The sequence below is a fragment of the Sturnus vulgaris genome, chromosome 9, assembly GCF_052056855.1.
Source record: "Sturnus vulgaris isolate bStuVul1 chromosome 9, bStuVul1.hap1, whole genome shotgun sequence".
Classification (NCBI taxonomy): Eukaryota; Metazoa; Chordata; class Aves; order Passeriformes; family Sturnidae; genus Sturnus; species Sturnus vulgaris.
In genome coordinates, this window is record NC_142251.1 from 6,037,026 (window position 1) to 6,050,976 (window position 13,951).

Below are 13,951 nucleotides of genomic sequence, written 5' to 3' on the forward strand. Positions count from 1 at the left end.
GGCTTGTGGGTTTCCTTCAGGATGTCTGGGAGTGTGACTGGCAGCAGTGAAAGTGGCTTTTGGTTCTCCCAACAGCTGCAATTGCTTGGGGTTCTGAGGAACATAAGGAAGGCATTTGCAAGGGAACAAATAACGTTTTGTTTCAGTTTCTTATCCAACTTCAGAAATGTGCTGGTAGTTTAATTTTATGTTGCTTGTCCTGTAAGTTCACTGTGTCAACTACTGATAACGTTGTCATCATAATTAAAAATTTATGTTTTAGCCTGATAGTGAATGATTCTTTTTTTGCTTGTTGATAGCAAGTAATGTCTTTTATTTGTACCTTCAGGGAAACATTCCCTCCATTTTATTTTTTACGAGTAACAGATGCAGTAATAAACTACAACCAAGTAGAAGATGGAGCATTCTGTGTCATCCTCAGTCTCCAGCTACTGTCCTTTACAGGTATTTTCTAGTCCCTCTATGCACATCCCAACTACACTAAGAATAGGAGCGCTGTCAGAGCCTAAGCATTTTTTATTTTATTTCTTCAGAATTATGTTTGGTTTAGGGGATTACAGAAAGGGAGATAGATGGGAGAGAATCACCTTCACCCGACAAGCAGTCATTCTTCAAAGAGGATAATTAAATCAAGTATGACAGTAAGTGCCATTGTAAGTAGATTTACTGAATAGATTTATTATACTGTCACTGGTTTTAATACAAATATTTATGAAAAAAATCAACAAGACAGTGGAAGGAGGACAGTAGCTGGTTTCTGAGGCAAACAAATAATTCTCTTGTGCCTTTCTTGCCAATTCCTCTATGATTCTATGAAATAAAAGCCATTAGTGATACATTTTCCCAAATCTGTCCATTTTAATCTAGTTTATCTCTGATTTTAATGGATTGTCATAAATTCCTCTAGGTCAGGGATGAGGAATGTCGTTGAGGGCTAAGCAGACCTTTCTGAGTCTTCTAAATGACTCCATATTAGCATATTCTGTAAAAAATCAAATTACAGGAGGTCGTATGGGAATCAAGTCATCAAGTCTCAGTATCCCTGTTCTATTTCTGCTTATTGCTTATGGCTGTGTTTGGTGTAAGTTCACAAGAGAAGGGGCTTTTCTTTTTGAACATCAGGTCTGCCTGTTCAAAATCTCATCCTTCCGTGGTGTATTTAGAGCTGCCCTGGAGAGCACTGGAATATTGGAGCCAGTTACCCAAAGTCCATGGAATATATTCAGCCAAACGGTGATACCATTTAAGACAGAGCTGAAAACTCTCTCTTGCATTTAAGATAGAGATGATGCTGAAACTGAGATTTATTCTGTGTGTAGTTATTTGATCCTCTCTGGTAGCAATGTCTGTCAGAGGGATGATGCAGCAAAGACGCAGCTGACTCACCTCGCTGGCACCGACATTTGGCAGGACTGGGAGAAGTTTCTCAGATCTTGTTGCAGTGTGTTGAAAACAGGGCGTGGAGGTGCTCAGTTAAACAACTCCAGTGACTCACCTAATGGCCAAATCCTTTTACAAGGTCTACAGAGAAACACGTTTTAAGGACATTATAAATTGGTGTACCTTTGAAACAGTAACAAAACTTAAAATTTTGGTGTGGGGCCTCTTAAGAGTAAATTCCGGTTTTGCAGGATGCTTTGACATAACATTATCTGGGAGTTGCAGGATTGTAGACTGACACTTCAGGACTCAACATCTCTTCAAGAAGTACATTTCTGGGCTTGTTGAGTGGCTTGGCTGTTAAGAAATGTGATTATCTTCTGCACTCACTTCATTCAGAGTACAAAGAATTCCTCCCACATATCCTGATCACTCGTGAGATCTTCAGTGTTCTGAGAGGAAGACATTAATAGCAGTAAAAATTTAATGGGGAAAGCACGCCTTTATACTGAAGAAATAGTTATACAGGCTATTTTCCATCTCCACACTGGCTGAGCTCTGGTAATCTGAAAATCAATCTAGCAAGTAGAAAAATGCTGGAATGAATTTTGGTGAACAATTCATTGTAATCTTTGTATTATTTTATTATAAAACTTACAATATCATAATTTACTCTTGAGATCAACAGCCCATGGACACTTCTAAAATTCAGGGTGAGCAAAGTGCTGGGCCATATTGTCTAGTCTGTACTTAGGCCAAGAAAGAATGAACCATATTATCCTTGAGCATAATATGGTAATTCCAACCTGGTATTGTAGGAGTCTATGATTCTTTGCTGAGTACAGGAATTTAGAATTCACGGCATGCTGAATCCCATTTCATACTCCTAATGCATTTCTTAGATGGGTAATGTCTCATCATTTGATTTAAACATCTTATCATCCTCTGGGCAGAATGTATTTAAAATTTAATGCACGAGTCCCTGCTATTTTCTCAGCCACAAGTAAGTGATTCCTACTTTAGCCTCCACAAAGACTTTGAAAAGATACAGAGGAATGCTGCTCAACTGGAATGTTTCCTTCATTGCAGCTGTGGTATGCAGCCCACTGCTACAAAAAGGCAAATAAGCATCATCTCTTTTCCCAAAGCTTTCTCACCATCACCTTTTTACATGGTGTTTGCCCTATTAATATGTTTCAAATGAGGTTACATGCTCTTTGTAGTCAGTTTAGCAAGAATGCAATACATCCATCATCATCTTTTCACAAAATTTACACTTACAGTAGAGTTTAATGTGTAGAGTTTGATGTGTAGCAAATTTACCAAGGGAAAAGGTAAGAACTCAATTAATATTTTACAATATTGTCACTAATCATAAGGATTATACGCTGTGTTTATTTTCAGTTAAGGACTGTTTGTTTTTCTTTATACACTGTATTTATTTGTTATTAATAGATACAGCAATATCAAACGTAGTATTTAAAACTGATGGTTATACATACAAGTAGGTTCCAAAATATATGCATATTTTTAGGCTGTTATGAGCAGTGTCCATACTTGATGGTACAAAGTCATGATAAAATCTGAAGGAAAAATATATTTTCCTCTATATTTTTTCCCCTTTTTTTTTTTTTTGTCCGGGTAAATAACAAACATCTGACTGTGGTAGTTTTTAGGGTATTAAATAGGTGATGAAAGGAAGGATAAAAGTAAAGTCAAGGAGACCTAGAGCTGAGCAATCCATCATAATACATAAGTAAACGTGTGCCTTTATTGCTCATTTAATTTCCATAACTGGAAGTATTTAAGGGGTATCTGTTAAAACTAAGTTTCCATTGTGTCAATGTAGAATCAGTTTCTGTCTCCTCTACATTTTCTTCTGGAATTTAAGGTAAAATAAATTTTCTTGAGGTCTAGCATCACTCCCAGGTATTTGTATATAGGAGGAGTCCATGAACAATATAAGCCCTCATTTAATACTGCCCTGATTTTGGGATGCCACAAAGATTTTTCTTTAGGGTTACTGTTTCTTGTGTAAGAATAAGAAACAAAACTAGCAAAGTTAATCCTACCAAATACTGGAGAATATTTCTTTCTTCTTATCTTAGAATGAAAAAATCCTTTTTCATGCTTACTTAAAGGATTTGCTTTCTCCTTTTTCTGATGAAAGCAAAAATGCAGAAATTATTTGTTTCATCCTACTCAATTCTCTCTTTATGAGAAATGAAAAAAGAAGGGGAAAACTAATTTAGTAGAAGAAAAATAAGTAGCCACCAGAACAGACAAATAAACTCAGACTGCTCCCCAAAAATCATGATGTGCACTTGCACCAGGATTTAGAAAGCAAATGGGTGTTTTGCTACCGTGTCAGCTCTTGGGAGCTGTCAGGAGAATATTCCACTTATGTGTGAACTGGCAGACTCGTGCAGAATGCAGCTACATCAGATCTCCAGATGAAGTGAGAGCTCAGTTCAGAGCAGCACCTCCTGCAGCTCCATCAGCTTGGTATGAGCAGGAAGAAAACCCAAGTTCAAGGATGAGGGAAAGCCCTTGAACACCCTGGTGAGGTTTCATCCTTTGGTAGGATGAAGTCAAAAGCCTCAGACATATTATAGGATACATTAAGCTGGTGTCTAAAGTAAAAAACAACCACTCACAGGAATTCACTCCAGCTCAGGTGACTTCTGAGCTGTAAATCATTGGAAGTTTGAGAAGTACACCAGAGCAGTCTCACTGCCTTTCCCACTCCTACAATTTTCCATAGCTATTGGCTATTGCCACAGCTGCAGACAGGATATTGGACTGTTTAGACCTTTCTTCTGAGCCATTACTGCTATTTTTATATTATGTTCTTATTTTCATTTAGGGACTTATATTCACCAAAGGACTCTTTAACTATTATTTCAAGGAGAGTTTTGGGTTGTCAGAGCTTTTTTCAGTATAAGAGTGGGATTTCTGTGGGATCTTTAATAATATCGTAGCCTAATTTTTACATTTTAGCTTTCAGACCTTACTTTGCCTCTTCTCCAGCATGAACAGTTTTGCTGATTTTTGCTGAAGCTGAAGTTGCTCAGAACTGTTGAAATACACTCAGATGTCATGGACTGAAACAAAGGAAATCCTACTCAGCTCGTAGGCAGCAGCACACACAGGGCAGCTCTGTTACTCACTTTGTAAGCCAAGAAAATCCAGGCCTTGTTGCATCTGTTTGCTTCCAAGTTTCAAAAGTTCAATCTGTGAACTTCCCAGTGCCCCAATAAACTATTGCAGCAGGAACTGCAATGTAACTTCTAAGAAAGTCCTGCAATAACATTAATTTTAAAATCTCTAAATGCTACTGGAGTTAAGTAAATTCTCTGGACAATTGACAGAATGGAGAGTTACATAATTTGCTTTCCATTGCCCAAGAGAATTAGTTTTTGAAAATAAGCTTGTAAGGAATGCACTTCGAAGGAAGTCTAGCAATAAAAAATCTGCAGTGTACAGTGAAACTTGGATTTGCATAGCATAAGCTGAAGTTGATAATGTTTAGGACACTGTAGTCTCTTCCAGTGGTGTGTTTACTTGAGGTATACACAATAAATAGTTTGTTCTAATTTACTGGTCAAATGTGCAATATAGTTTGGAGATTAGAAGCCTTGAGCCTTTGGAAATAAGCTACCAGCAAAGAAAAGCACGAGTTTAGTTGGATGTTTCCACTCCAGGCCAAACAGCCCAAACGTTGTTCACACTTTTGTGTTCCTTTGGTGTTGATGTAGTTACACATACATAATCAAAAGAAAAATTTATCACACTGACTTAGAGATTAAAGCACGTATCTACCCAGTTAAGCTCTGCTATTCATAATGCATAAGTAAAAGAGGAGGATCTGAGTGTATCATTAGCATTACACTCTCTGCTTTATGTTTCCAGTCTGACAAATACAGGACACATACAGCTCCTCTCAATACAGCAAAACCAGTAGCAAATGAGCTGTTGTCTTATCTGTCTTTCACATTTTGGCTTACATATCTGTCAATTTTAGAGAAAACAAAATCCTACACAGAGTTTTCCCTGATCCAGCTGTCACGTACTGATAACATTAACCCATCTGTCTGTACAATATTATATCTATTTGGCTTCACACTTTTGAATGAGAACTTAATTTGCTAAATAACAGCAGTCATAGCTTACATTCAATTGCTATAGTCCATGCATTATATTTACTCATTGCACAGAATTTCTAAAACACAGAGATGGCAATTTTTCTTTTAGGTAGTGGACCAATCTTACACCCTTTGTCTTGAATGTGGAGTTAATTTACAATTTCTTTGTGTGTTTTAGCTTGAACCTTCTACACTCACAAATCCTTAACTGTAGTACTGTAGTACTTGAAACATTTCAGGGGATAATCAGTGTGGTGTCAGCTGGTGCAGTGTGAAGCATAGGTAATGTTCTGCAGTGTGACTGATCTCAGTGGTGCTTGGCTGACTCAAGTGATGGCTGTCATTTCTGTTCCCAGCAGCAACATGGGCATATTCTGTACTGTGAGTGCTCAGACTGTGTAATTACTTTTTGGAAATGTTCATTTTTTTTCATGCACACCGAAACTCTGCAGTATGCAATCTGCCATAGTCTGGGTTTTTTGAATGTATTTAATAGTCTGGTGTCAGGATTCCTGGTGTTAAGAAATTCAGACACCTAGACAGAGAGTCTGGGGAGATGGACAGATTAATAGAAATATATGGACATAGATGTGTGTGTGTGTGTGTGTGTGTGTGTGTGTGTGTGTGTGTGTGTGTGTGTGTGCACCCTCAGGAAAAAAATCCAGGTGTCAAAAAATGGTCTTTCTGGGAAAATCAAGTCATATGGTAGCTTCAAATCAGGTTTACTTTACACTGAAGGCATTGCCTAAGGCATGATAATGCCTGCAGGAACAATGCCTCCACTTAGGCAAGCTATAGGCAGGGAGTCCTGTGGAAAAGCCGGGAAGTATCACAAGCTGGGGAGAGCTCTCTAGTACCACGTATCAGTGTTTAAATGGGAAATCAATGCACTTCATATTTCATGCAATTTAAATTATTTATTTGTGCTTAAGCCCTGCCAACCACAGCACGAGTTAAAAATGAATTTCGTTTCTAAAGGGTTCATATTTTCAACCTTTTCTTTGCAACCTTGAAGTCCAGAAAGTTCCTGTATTTTCCTCTTTTCTTGTCGGCCTTGTTTTTTAACTTAAGCTCAAAGAACCCTGCAATCTCTTCACTCCAGAGTATGGTGCTTTATTGAAAAAAAAACCCAAACAAGAGATTGAAAATGCTGGCAGCTGGTAAAACTGAATTTGTTTCCTAGAGCATGCCATATTTGAAAAGAATAAGTAGACAAGCAGAAAATGAGAAAGAATCATCTTCCAAGCTGATAGGCCCTGTTTATCTGAAGTGGGACAAGGAAAACTTTTATCCCACATAACTTTTACTTTTGGATGGCATTTGAATTGGCCTTGAGTGTTTGGCAGCTCATCTGTTGAGCCATCTGTTTCAGATTATGCATGCTCAGAGGGCACATTGCACCCAGGCTTACAGTTCCCCTGAACACAAGAAATTTGAATTGGCTTTGCAGTTTAGTGATCAGTAAGCATGGATGTGCATGTACATGTGCATGACACATCCAAATAAACTCTGTTTATTTGGGACAAATGGAAGCATTCACACAGCTGGAAGGAGCTTAGAAGGGGAAAGCCTTAGGCCTTGTTCACTACGCTCAGACAAGGCAAAACAAGAGAAAAGCACCCAAGGTCCAGGAAATTTCTCTTCTAGATGGAAAAGTTCTGAATTAACTAAGAGGTGATATATTAGCCAGTTTTACAGCCCCTTTAAACAGTGTCTTAAAGGGATTGTAGGGGAGAGAAATTGCAATCTGGCTCCCTCCATTAATGAATCATCTCTAGTCCCATCTCAGTGCCAGAGATGAACTGGGCTGGGTAGTGAATCAGAAAGCTGTAACCAACTCTGTGAGAGTCTTTGTTATGCCTGAGTACATCATGGCCAGGAAAGAGGATTTGATCCATAAACTTTAATGGTGCATTATGTGAATCTTACATTATTTATGGCATACTAGTAGCACTTATCTTTTTCATGGTATATGCTTTGAACTTTTTTTTTTTTTTAAGAATATACAAAATATACTGCTTGTTCCACCCCTCCCTTTTCCTTCCTTTCCCAGAATGCTGACTCAATTCCTTTTACTCTTTCAGTCAGCTTGCAATTTTAGGCATTTCCTTGTCCAGTTTTCAGGGGAACACTTTACTTCCCTCTCATGAGCACTGTGCAGAACTCCTGTGGCTGTTGAATCTCCTGGTGGCTGGAGATAGAGGAGATTTCCTTGCAAGCAGTAGAGGCTGACATGAGACTCTGCTCTTCATGAAATTCTCTGAACCCATGGACTTGGATAGCAGTTGTGCAGTTGTGCAGGAGAAGAAAATTTGGCTCACATAGTGCTGTGATGGAAGGAATGGTAAATCTAGAACCAACCAGGAGATGTGAGGGATAAATGCAGTTTTGTCACTTTTTAAAATGCACTTTTTTATTTGAGGGATAAATGCAGATCATTTTTCTAGATAATTATATTTCTTTTTTACAGGTTTTCACATTAAGCAAACCCCCCAGACTGCATTATTAGCAAAGTTTGAGTCCTCTGGCAATGGGAATCAGACTTCAGTATAGTTTATAATAAATTGTGAACAAACATTGACCAAATGTGGATATAGTGTATTGTTTGGGCAGATCTTACTCAATGTACATGAGGAGTCTTAATTATGACATTAGATTGAGCTTGGAGATATTCTTGCTTCAAGTAGCTCACATAGTTCATTTAATCAAATAACTGTATATGTGCAATTAAATGTGCAACAACTAAAACTTGAGGCGTTTTACTTTTTGTGATATATTTAATCTGCTCATCTGCAAAAAAATAGATCTTCATATTACATTGCTTATTCAAGTATTAAATTCTTTTATTTTAAATCAGTAATCCCCAAAGAGCTACAGGAATTGATGAATATTATTCCATCAATGTTAAAAAATTGAGTTACCTGAGAGAAAAAGAGGTCTAATTAAAATTTTTTCCTTGTTGAGTCCTGTTAAGTGCTCTCCTCATATGAGAAATTTGTGAAGTTATTGCAAAGCTGTAAGGGCAGGGATCAGAGCTGCAGATATGTAATATAAAAGTCAGCTGTGTGATAATGGTAAAGGGAGACAGAGACATTCTGTGCTGGTTTTAGAATCTGCCAAGGACGTGGGTGCTGTATTTTGGGCAAGAGAACTCTTTTAGCCTAATGCCATCTGGCTGGCTTTCATCTGTGCCAGTTGTTATACATGCCAAGCTGCCTGTCCTGCCCCTACCATGCTTCTTGAAGTGGAAATTAAATTAAAAATACAGTAATTTCCAGTAGCCTGATTGGAAACATATCCGTGGAGGGATTTAGAAACCCAAGGAAGCAATCCAAGCTTCTATGCTGCTGTCAGAGACTTTGACCAGAAGTTTCCTTATCCATGTCCTTGAAGCAATCTTTGGATACTTTTCCCCTTTCAAGCCTCATTGGCAGCAAAAAGTCCTGGCTGTAGCATCTGCTTCAATTTGTTGTCCAATACACATGATAAATATAGTTAAAACACACATAAAACCACCACACACTCCCACCTAAGGTCTTCTGTTTCATTCTTTTAATTAGTAATTATATACCTGTATTTATAAATACAACAATACAGGTTTTCCTCTCTCTACAAGGAACCTGCATGATTTATATTTTTGGGCTGGCAGTTGTGCCATCTAGCACAGCATGGATCTGTTCTGCAGTCCTCTGTAGGAGATCCACAGCTAATTTTTAGCCTGGGATTTATTCCCTACGTGGAAGAATTGGAGTTGAGCTAAATTAAGCAACTCATCTATATATTCATTTTACAGTTAACTAAATAGCTCTACTGATGATTTTGGAGTGTTTTTTCCTCATGCTTATCTGTATATATGTAATTTACCATCATTAATGCTATCATGAGGAGAGAGAAATTAATTAAATCATTTTGTACAGGTATTTCTGTAAGGAAAATCATTACAGTAAACTTGATTTCAACAGGAACAAATTAGGTATCTTCACTAAACATAAAGAGACTGACAATCAAGAATGTTTCAGTTTGGGATGGAATTTGAACATCTTTTGAATCATGGAGATTCTTTCAGGAGAATATATCTTCTGTTTCTACCAAACTCATCCAGCTATCTGACCTTACCTACCTTATATGGCTTCTGTCTCTATTTTATACCTAAAACTTTGATACTTTTCTCCTTTGGAGCTCAGTGTTCTTTGTGTCAGTTTTATACCTGATATATCTTTGTCTTGTGAGCACCTGGGGGGCGAGGGAGGGGGGCTGTCCTTCTAGAGAAGGTCACATTTATTTGTCATTGAACTGATTCAACAAATTAAATTGATATGGGGATCTGAAAAATCTTAGTGGGTTTGATGCTTGTGCATCATCATCAATAATTTTGGTAATCTGATGAAGATATTTATAAATTACATTCTTCAACTGCTTCTCATATTTTGTGAATCTCGTTTAAATTATTATTACCAATAACAGTAGGAGCTGAAAGAGTCTTTCAGATTCTGCAGTGCATTTTTAAAACTAAAATATATTTAAATGGAATTTTATTTGTAAAGACATCAAGTTTGATTGAAAGACTGTTGTGAAGCTACTGAATCCATGATATATTTTTCAGAGTCACAGTGATGGTTACACTGGAATTATTTACCACAGCTGTTTTAAATGCTATTAAAAATCATTAAAAAAACCATTTTTTATGAATGATCACCAGACTTTCACTTTGTAGTTGTTGTATAGCTATATCTGCTTATAGCTGTATTAGCTTCACCTGTTCAACAGGTGAGATGTTTTTTATTACACCTAAAAGGACAGGAACATAAGGTGGCACAGAGGAAAGCAAGTCCTTGTCAGCTGATGGAGTTCAAATTCCATTAATGCTCTTTTGCATCTGATCAGTTACATGCACACCTTTACAATTCCATTGAGGCTGAATCACTGCTCCATTACTTCTGCAAATTAATCTTAAAAAAAACCCAAACAAAATCAACCAACCAACCAAACCAGTAAACAAATCAGTCATTAAGCAAATAACTTGGTCATATTTAAGAATGTTTAATATTTTAATTGCACTGTGTGTGCAATCAAATGAGAACATATTTTGAATTGTGAACTATTTATTGCTGTTGTACTTTACAGCAATAAAAGAATATTCAGTCTTTAATACTTAGCAATGATATTTATTGTATGTGCTTAAAATATTTTTCATAAAGGCAAATGTATTTTGGTTCGATCTCATCAGTCAAGTTACACTCTAATATTGATAGTACCAACCTGATGTAGAAGAATGAAAATATTTAATTACATGTCAATTATTCAGGAGTACAAAAAACAAAGAGAGGTTTTAAGGAAACATTCCTTAGTCTTATGTGTTGACACCAGTGGGATTATATGTGTTGCACTTAAAGGAACATTTTTGCCTGCTGATGTTGTGCAATAGTTGGCCAAGTAACAGAACAGATTCCACTCCCTGCCACAGGGCTGTAAATAAAAAAAAATCCACATGGTGCTTTCTCATTTATGGACATACAGCAGAATTGTGCTTTTGAGAAGGGGAAGTGCAGCTGAAAAGGCATCTGTGGAAATTCCTTCTGCCTGCAGAAAGAGCACTGCAATTTGGTATTTGATAGCTTTCACAGAGTGCAACCTGCAGGCTCATTTAAAGCTCTGAGCACTTATACTGATGTAGGAAAGCAATGCTTTGCTCTTGCTTCTCACCATATTTGTCAATAATTTGTGATCTTTTCCATAGCAGCAAAACCACAGTTTTAAAGGTCACTTGATCAAGGTTAACTAAAAAGATCAAATCATCTCTTTGTCTACTCTGAGGGCTAAAACATTAACACATTTTTTAATGTGATTGATTTTCCACTATTGTTGAGGCTTTTGACTCATCTCCTCACTGAACCTTTGGCACTCACTACCTTAACCCAACTGAGATCTCTGTTCTGTCACTGCTGCTCCTATACATGAGAGACTTCATTGCTGAAAGCAAGTGGAATATGATTTACAGTTAGGAGAAGTTTTAACTATTAGTGTAAAATTAAATATGAACATTGTGTTGTCCTGAATAAGGATGAATTAAAAAATATGATTTAAATGTTGGTACCTGAATTGCTCAGCTTGAAGGCTGGTTTGCCATAGTAGGTTACTATTATTTGTGAAAGTTTTTTTGTCTTATGACCAATGTTATTGCATTGTTGTTATTTTGTTTTAATACTTTCTGAACCATTTTGACATTATTATGGTTGTAATTAAGACTAGATGAAAATGAAAGAAAGTGGAGAAGGTAATAATAGATAAGAAGATGAAAATAATTGGGAGGACAAGTAAGGAAATCTCAAGAAGAAACACTTGCTAGTATCAAGAGTTACAGTAATGCCATAAAAATGGTCTTTTACCATTAACAGTCAGGAGTTTGTCTTAAAGATAAACCATTTAATGAGAAGAAAAAATACTAAATGCTCTTTTATCTAATTTCTTCACCTACCTTATAATTCTGAAATTAATTAATAGTCTTTGTGAAGGGCTGAGTGAACTAATTCTAGGTTAGGGGAATGTTGGGAATTCAGTGTGTAGATTATATTTTTTTAATGTTTTCTGTTTTCTTAAAACACAATAATCTTTCAGTTGTTTCAGAAAGGTGAGCAATGTGTTTCCTGGATTTATAGTACAGAAAACATGCCTAAGGAAACAGGGAACAGAAGAAACTGTTGGTAAAAGCTTTTCTGCCTGCTGCTTTGTAAGCATAGTAGTTTTCAATCCTCATTTTGTTTAATATACACTACACACTACGATATCGATGTGTTTAATTTATAATGAAGACTGGTGCTGTTTCAGCAGTGCTATTGCTTGTTCTATTTCTGTCAGAACATGTATTAAACTGTTCAAGGAACAGCGAAATCTCAACTGCTGCATTAGCTGGACATGTCAAATTAATGCCTGTTGAAGATTTTTCTGCATCTCAAATATGGTCTTGAATGAAAAATGTCATTCTGCTGTCAGTCATCCAGCTGATTATCTAGAGGTCAAGCTGACCTCTTGTATATATCTACATTTTCTCTTATTCTTCTGCAACATGAGGTGTAGCCCCATGAAACTGGCTAAATAAATCAGTTTGAGATATATACTTACAGTCTTAATGAAAAGATAAATTGTGTATGTTTTAAAATAGCATAGATCTGTACTGCTGCATTTCAGATTGCCAACTCTTTAATCAAATATGATTAAAGAGATTCACTCATGCCCTGTTCAAGTTATTTTCAATTTTACCATTCTCTTAATAAAATTCAAGATTGTTCTTTCTAATTACTTCAGTTCAAAAATAATTTTAGCCTTTGGATTTCTGAATACCGGCAATATAGATGGCATCATTTTACAAAACAAAGAGGTACAATGATTCCATACTGTACTCTGTTTCTGCCAGATGAAGGAATTAAATTCAGATATATTCAAATACTTCTGAACATCTGAACAGAAAACACTTTAGAGATGAAGAAATATGCAGATGAAGAAATATTGCTACAGTTTTGTATGAATTTGATCATCCCAAAACCTACTTTGAAACACTTTCAAAGCTGCTGTAACTTTGAAACTCTGCAAACCACCTTAAGAAGCCAAGAGCACAGCACAAGATGAATTAATAGATAATTCCTATGCAGATTTCAAAATGATCCATCTACATACTCTAGTAACTGGACATCCTCCTAGAAGATACACTGTAGGACTCACAGATTACATGTTTTATACAAAAGAAACTCAGAAATTAACAGATCTCTACAGATTGGAGTCTGGCTAGATGATTTTAGTGTTCTCTTGTGGCCTTAAAACATAGCACCCTATCTGTTACCCTTTGTCTAGAAAACTTGCAGCTGCATAAAATGTAAAGAGCACACAAAGCATGTCCTGGGGTGGATTTCTAGATAAAGGCACACCTGCAGTCGTGACTTCCTAAACCAGCTTGTGTCACTAGTCCTGGAAAATACTCCGAGGTTTCTGATGAAAGGTGCCCTCAGTCCAAAGGCTGTCCAAGTTTGTATGATGATCTTCTTTATTTCTCAGGAGGGATCTTTCAGTAACCTAGGTGTGGGAAATGCTGTTCTGCATCAGGAACATGGGTATTGCTTGGCTCTCTGAAACCTGTGCATTGTAACACAGTCTGTTTGCCCTGTGGGCAGGTGAGCAGGTTCCCTTGCATTACATTCTTTGATCATAGAACTGTGATTCCTTTTTTTTTTGGCCAGGATTTTGTGTGTTGATGCATATGTTTCCTTTTGTTCTGTAAAACTCAAAGTGGCTTAATTCTTCTTACCTTTAAATCCTTGATTCTGTCTACACAATGCTGCAGCTACTGCTCTGCTTTGCACTGGAATTCCAGAGAGCTGGGTGCCTCATTTAGTGCTCAAGAATGCAGGACGCAGGACTGAGTCATTTCTCTCTGA

The 13,951-nt window shown here is 36.9% G+C and overlaps 1 protein-coding gene across 4 annotated transcripts in view; it reads left to right on the plus strand.

Moving 5' to 3' along the window:
• Positions 1-353: 353 nt before the first annotated feature.
• The window catches only part of EPS15 (epidermal growth factor receptor pathway substrate 15), a 64,427-nt gene continuing 50,829 nt past the window's right edge, over positions 354-13,951 (plus strand). Inside the window, exons 1-2 of one of the 4 annotated variants that reach the window (XM_088169710.1) lie at positions 354-444; positions 534-653. In XM_088169710.1, coding sequence (XP_088025836.1) covers positions 573-653 — 81 coding nt within the window. In that variant the 5' untranslated portion in view covers positions 354-444; positions 534-572. The remainder of the gene's footprint in view (positions 445-533; positions 654-13,951) is intronic. The other 3 variants (XM_088169709.1, XM_014870649.2, XM_088169707.1) reach the window with 3 other exon arrangements.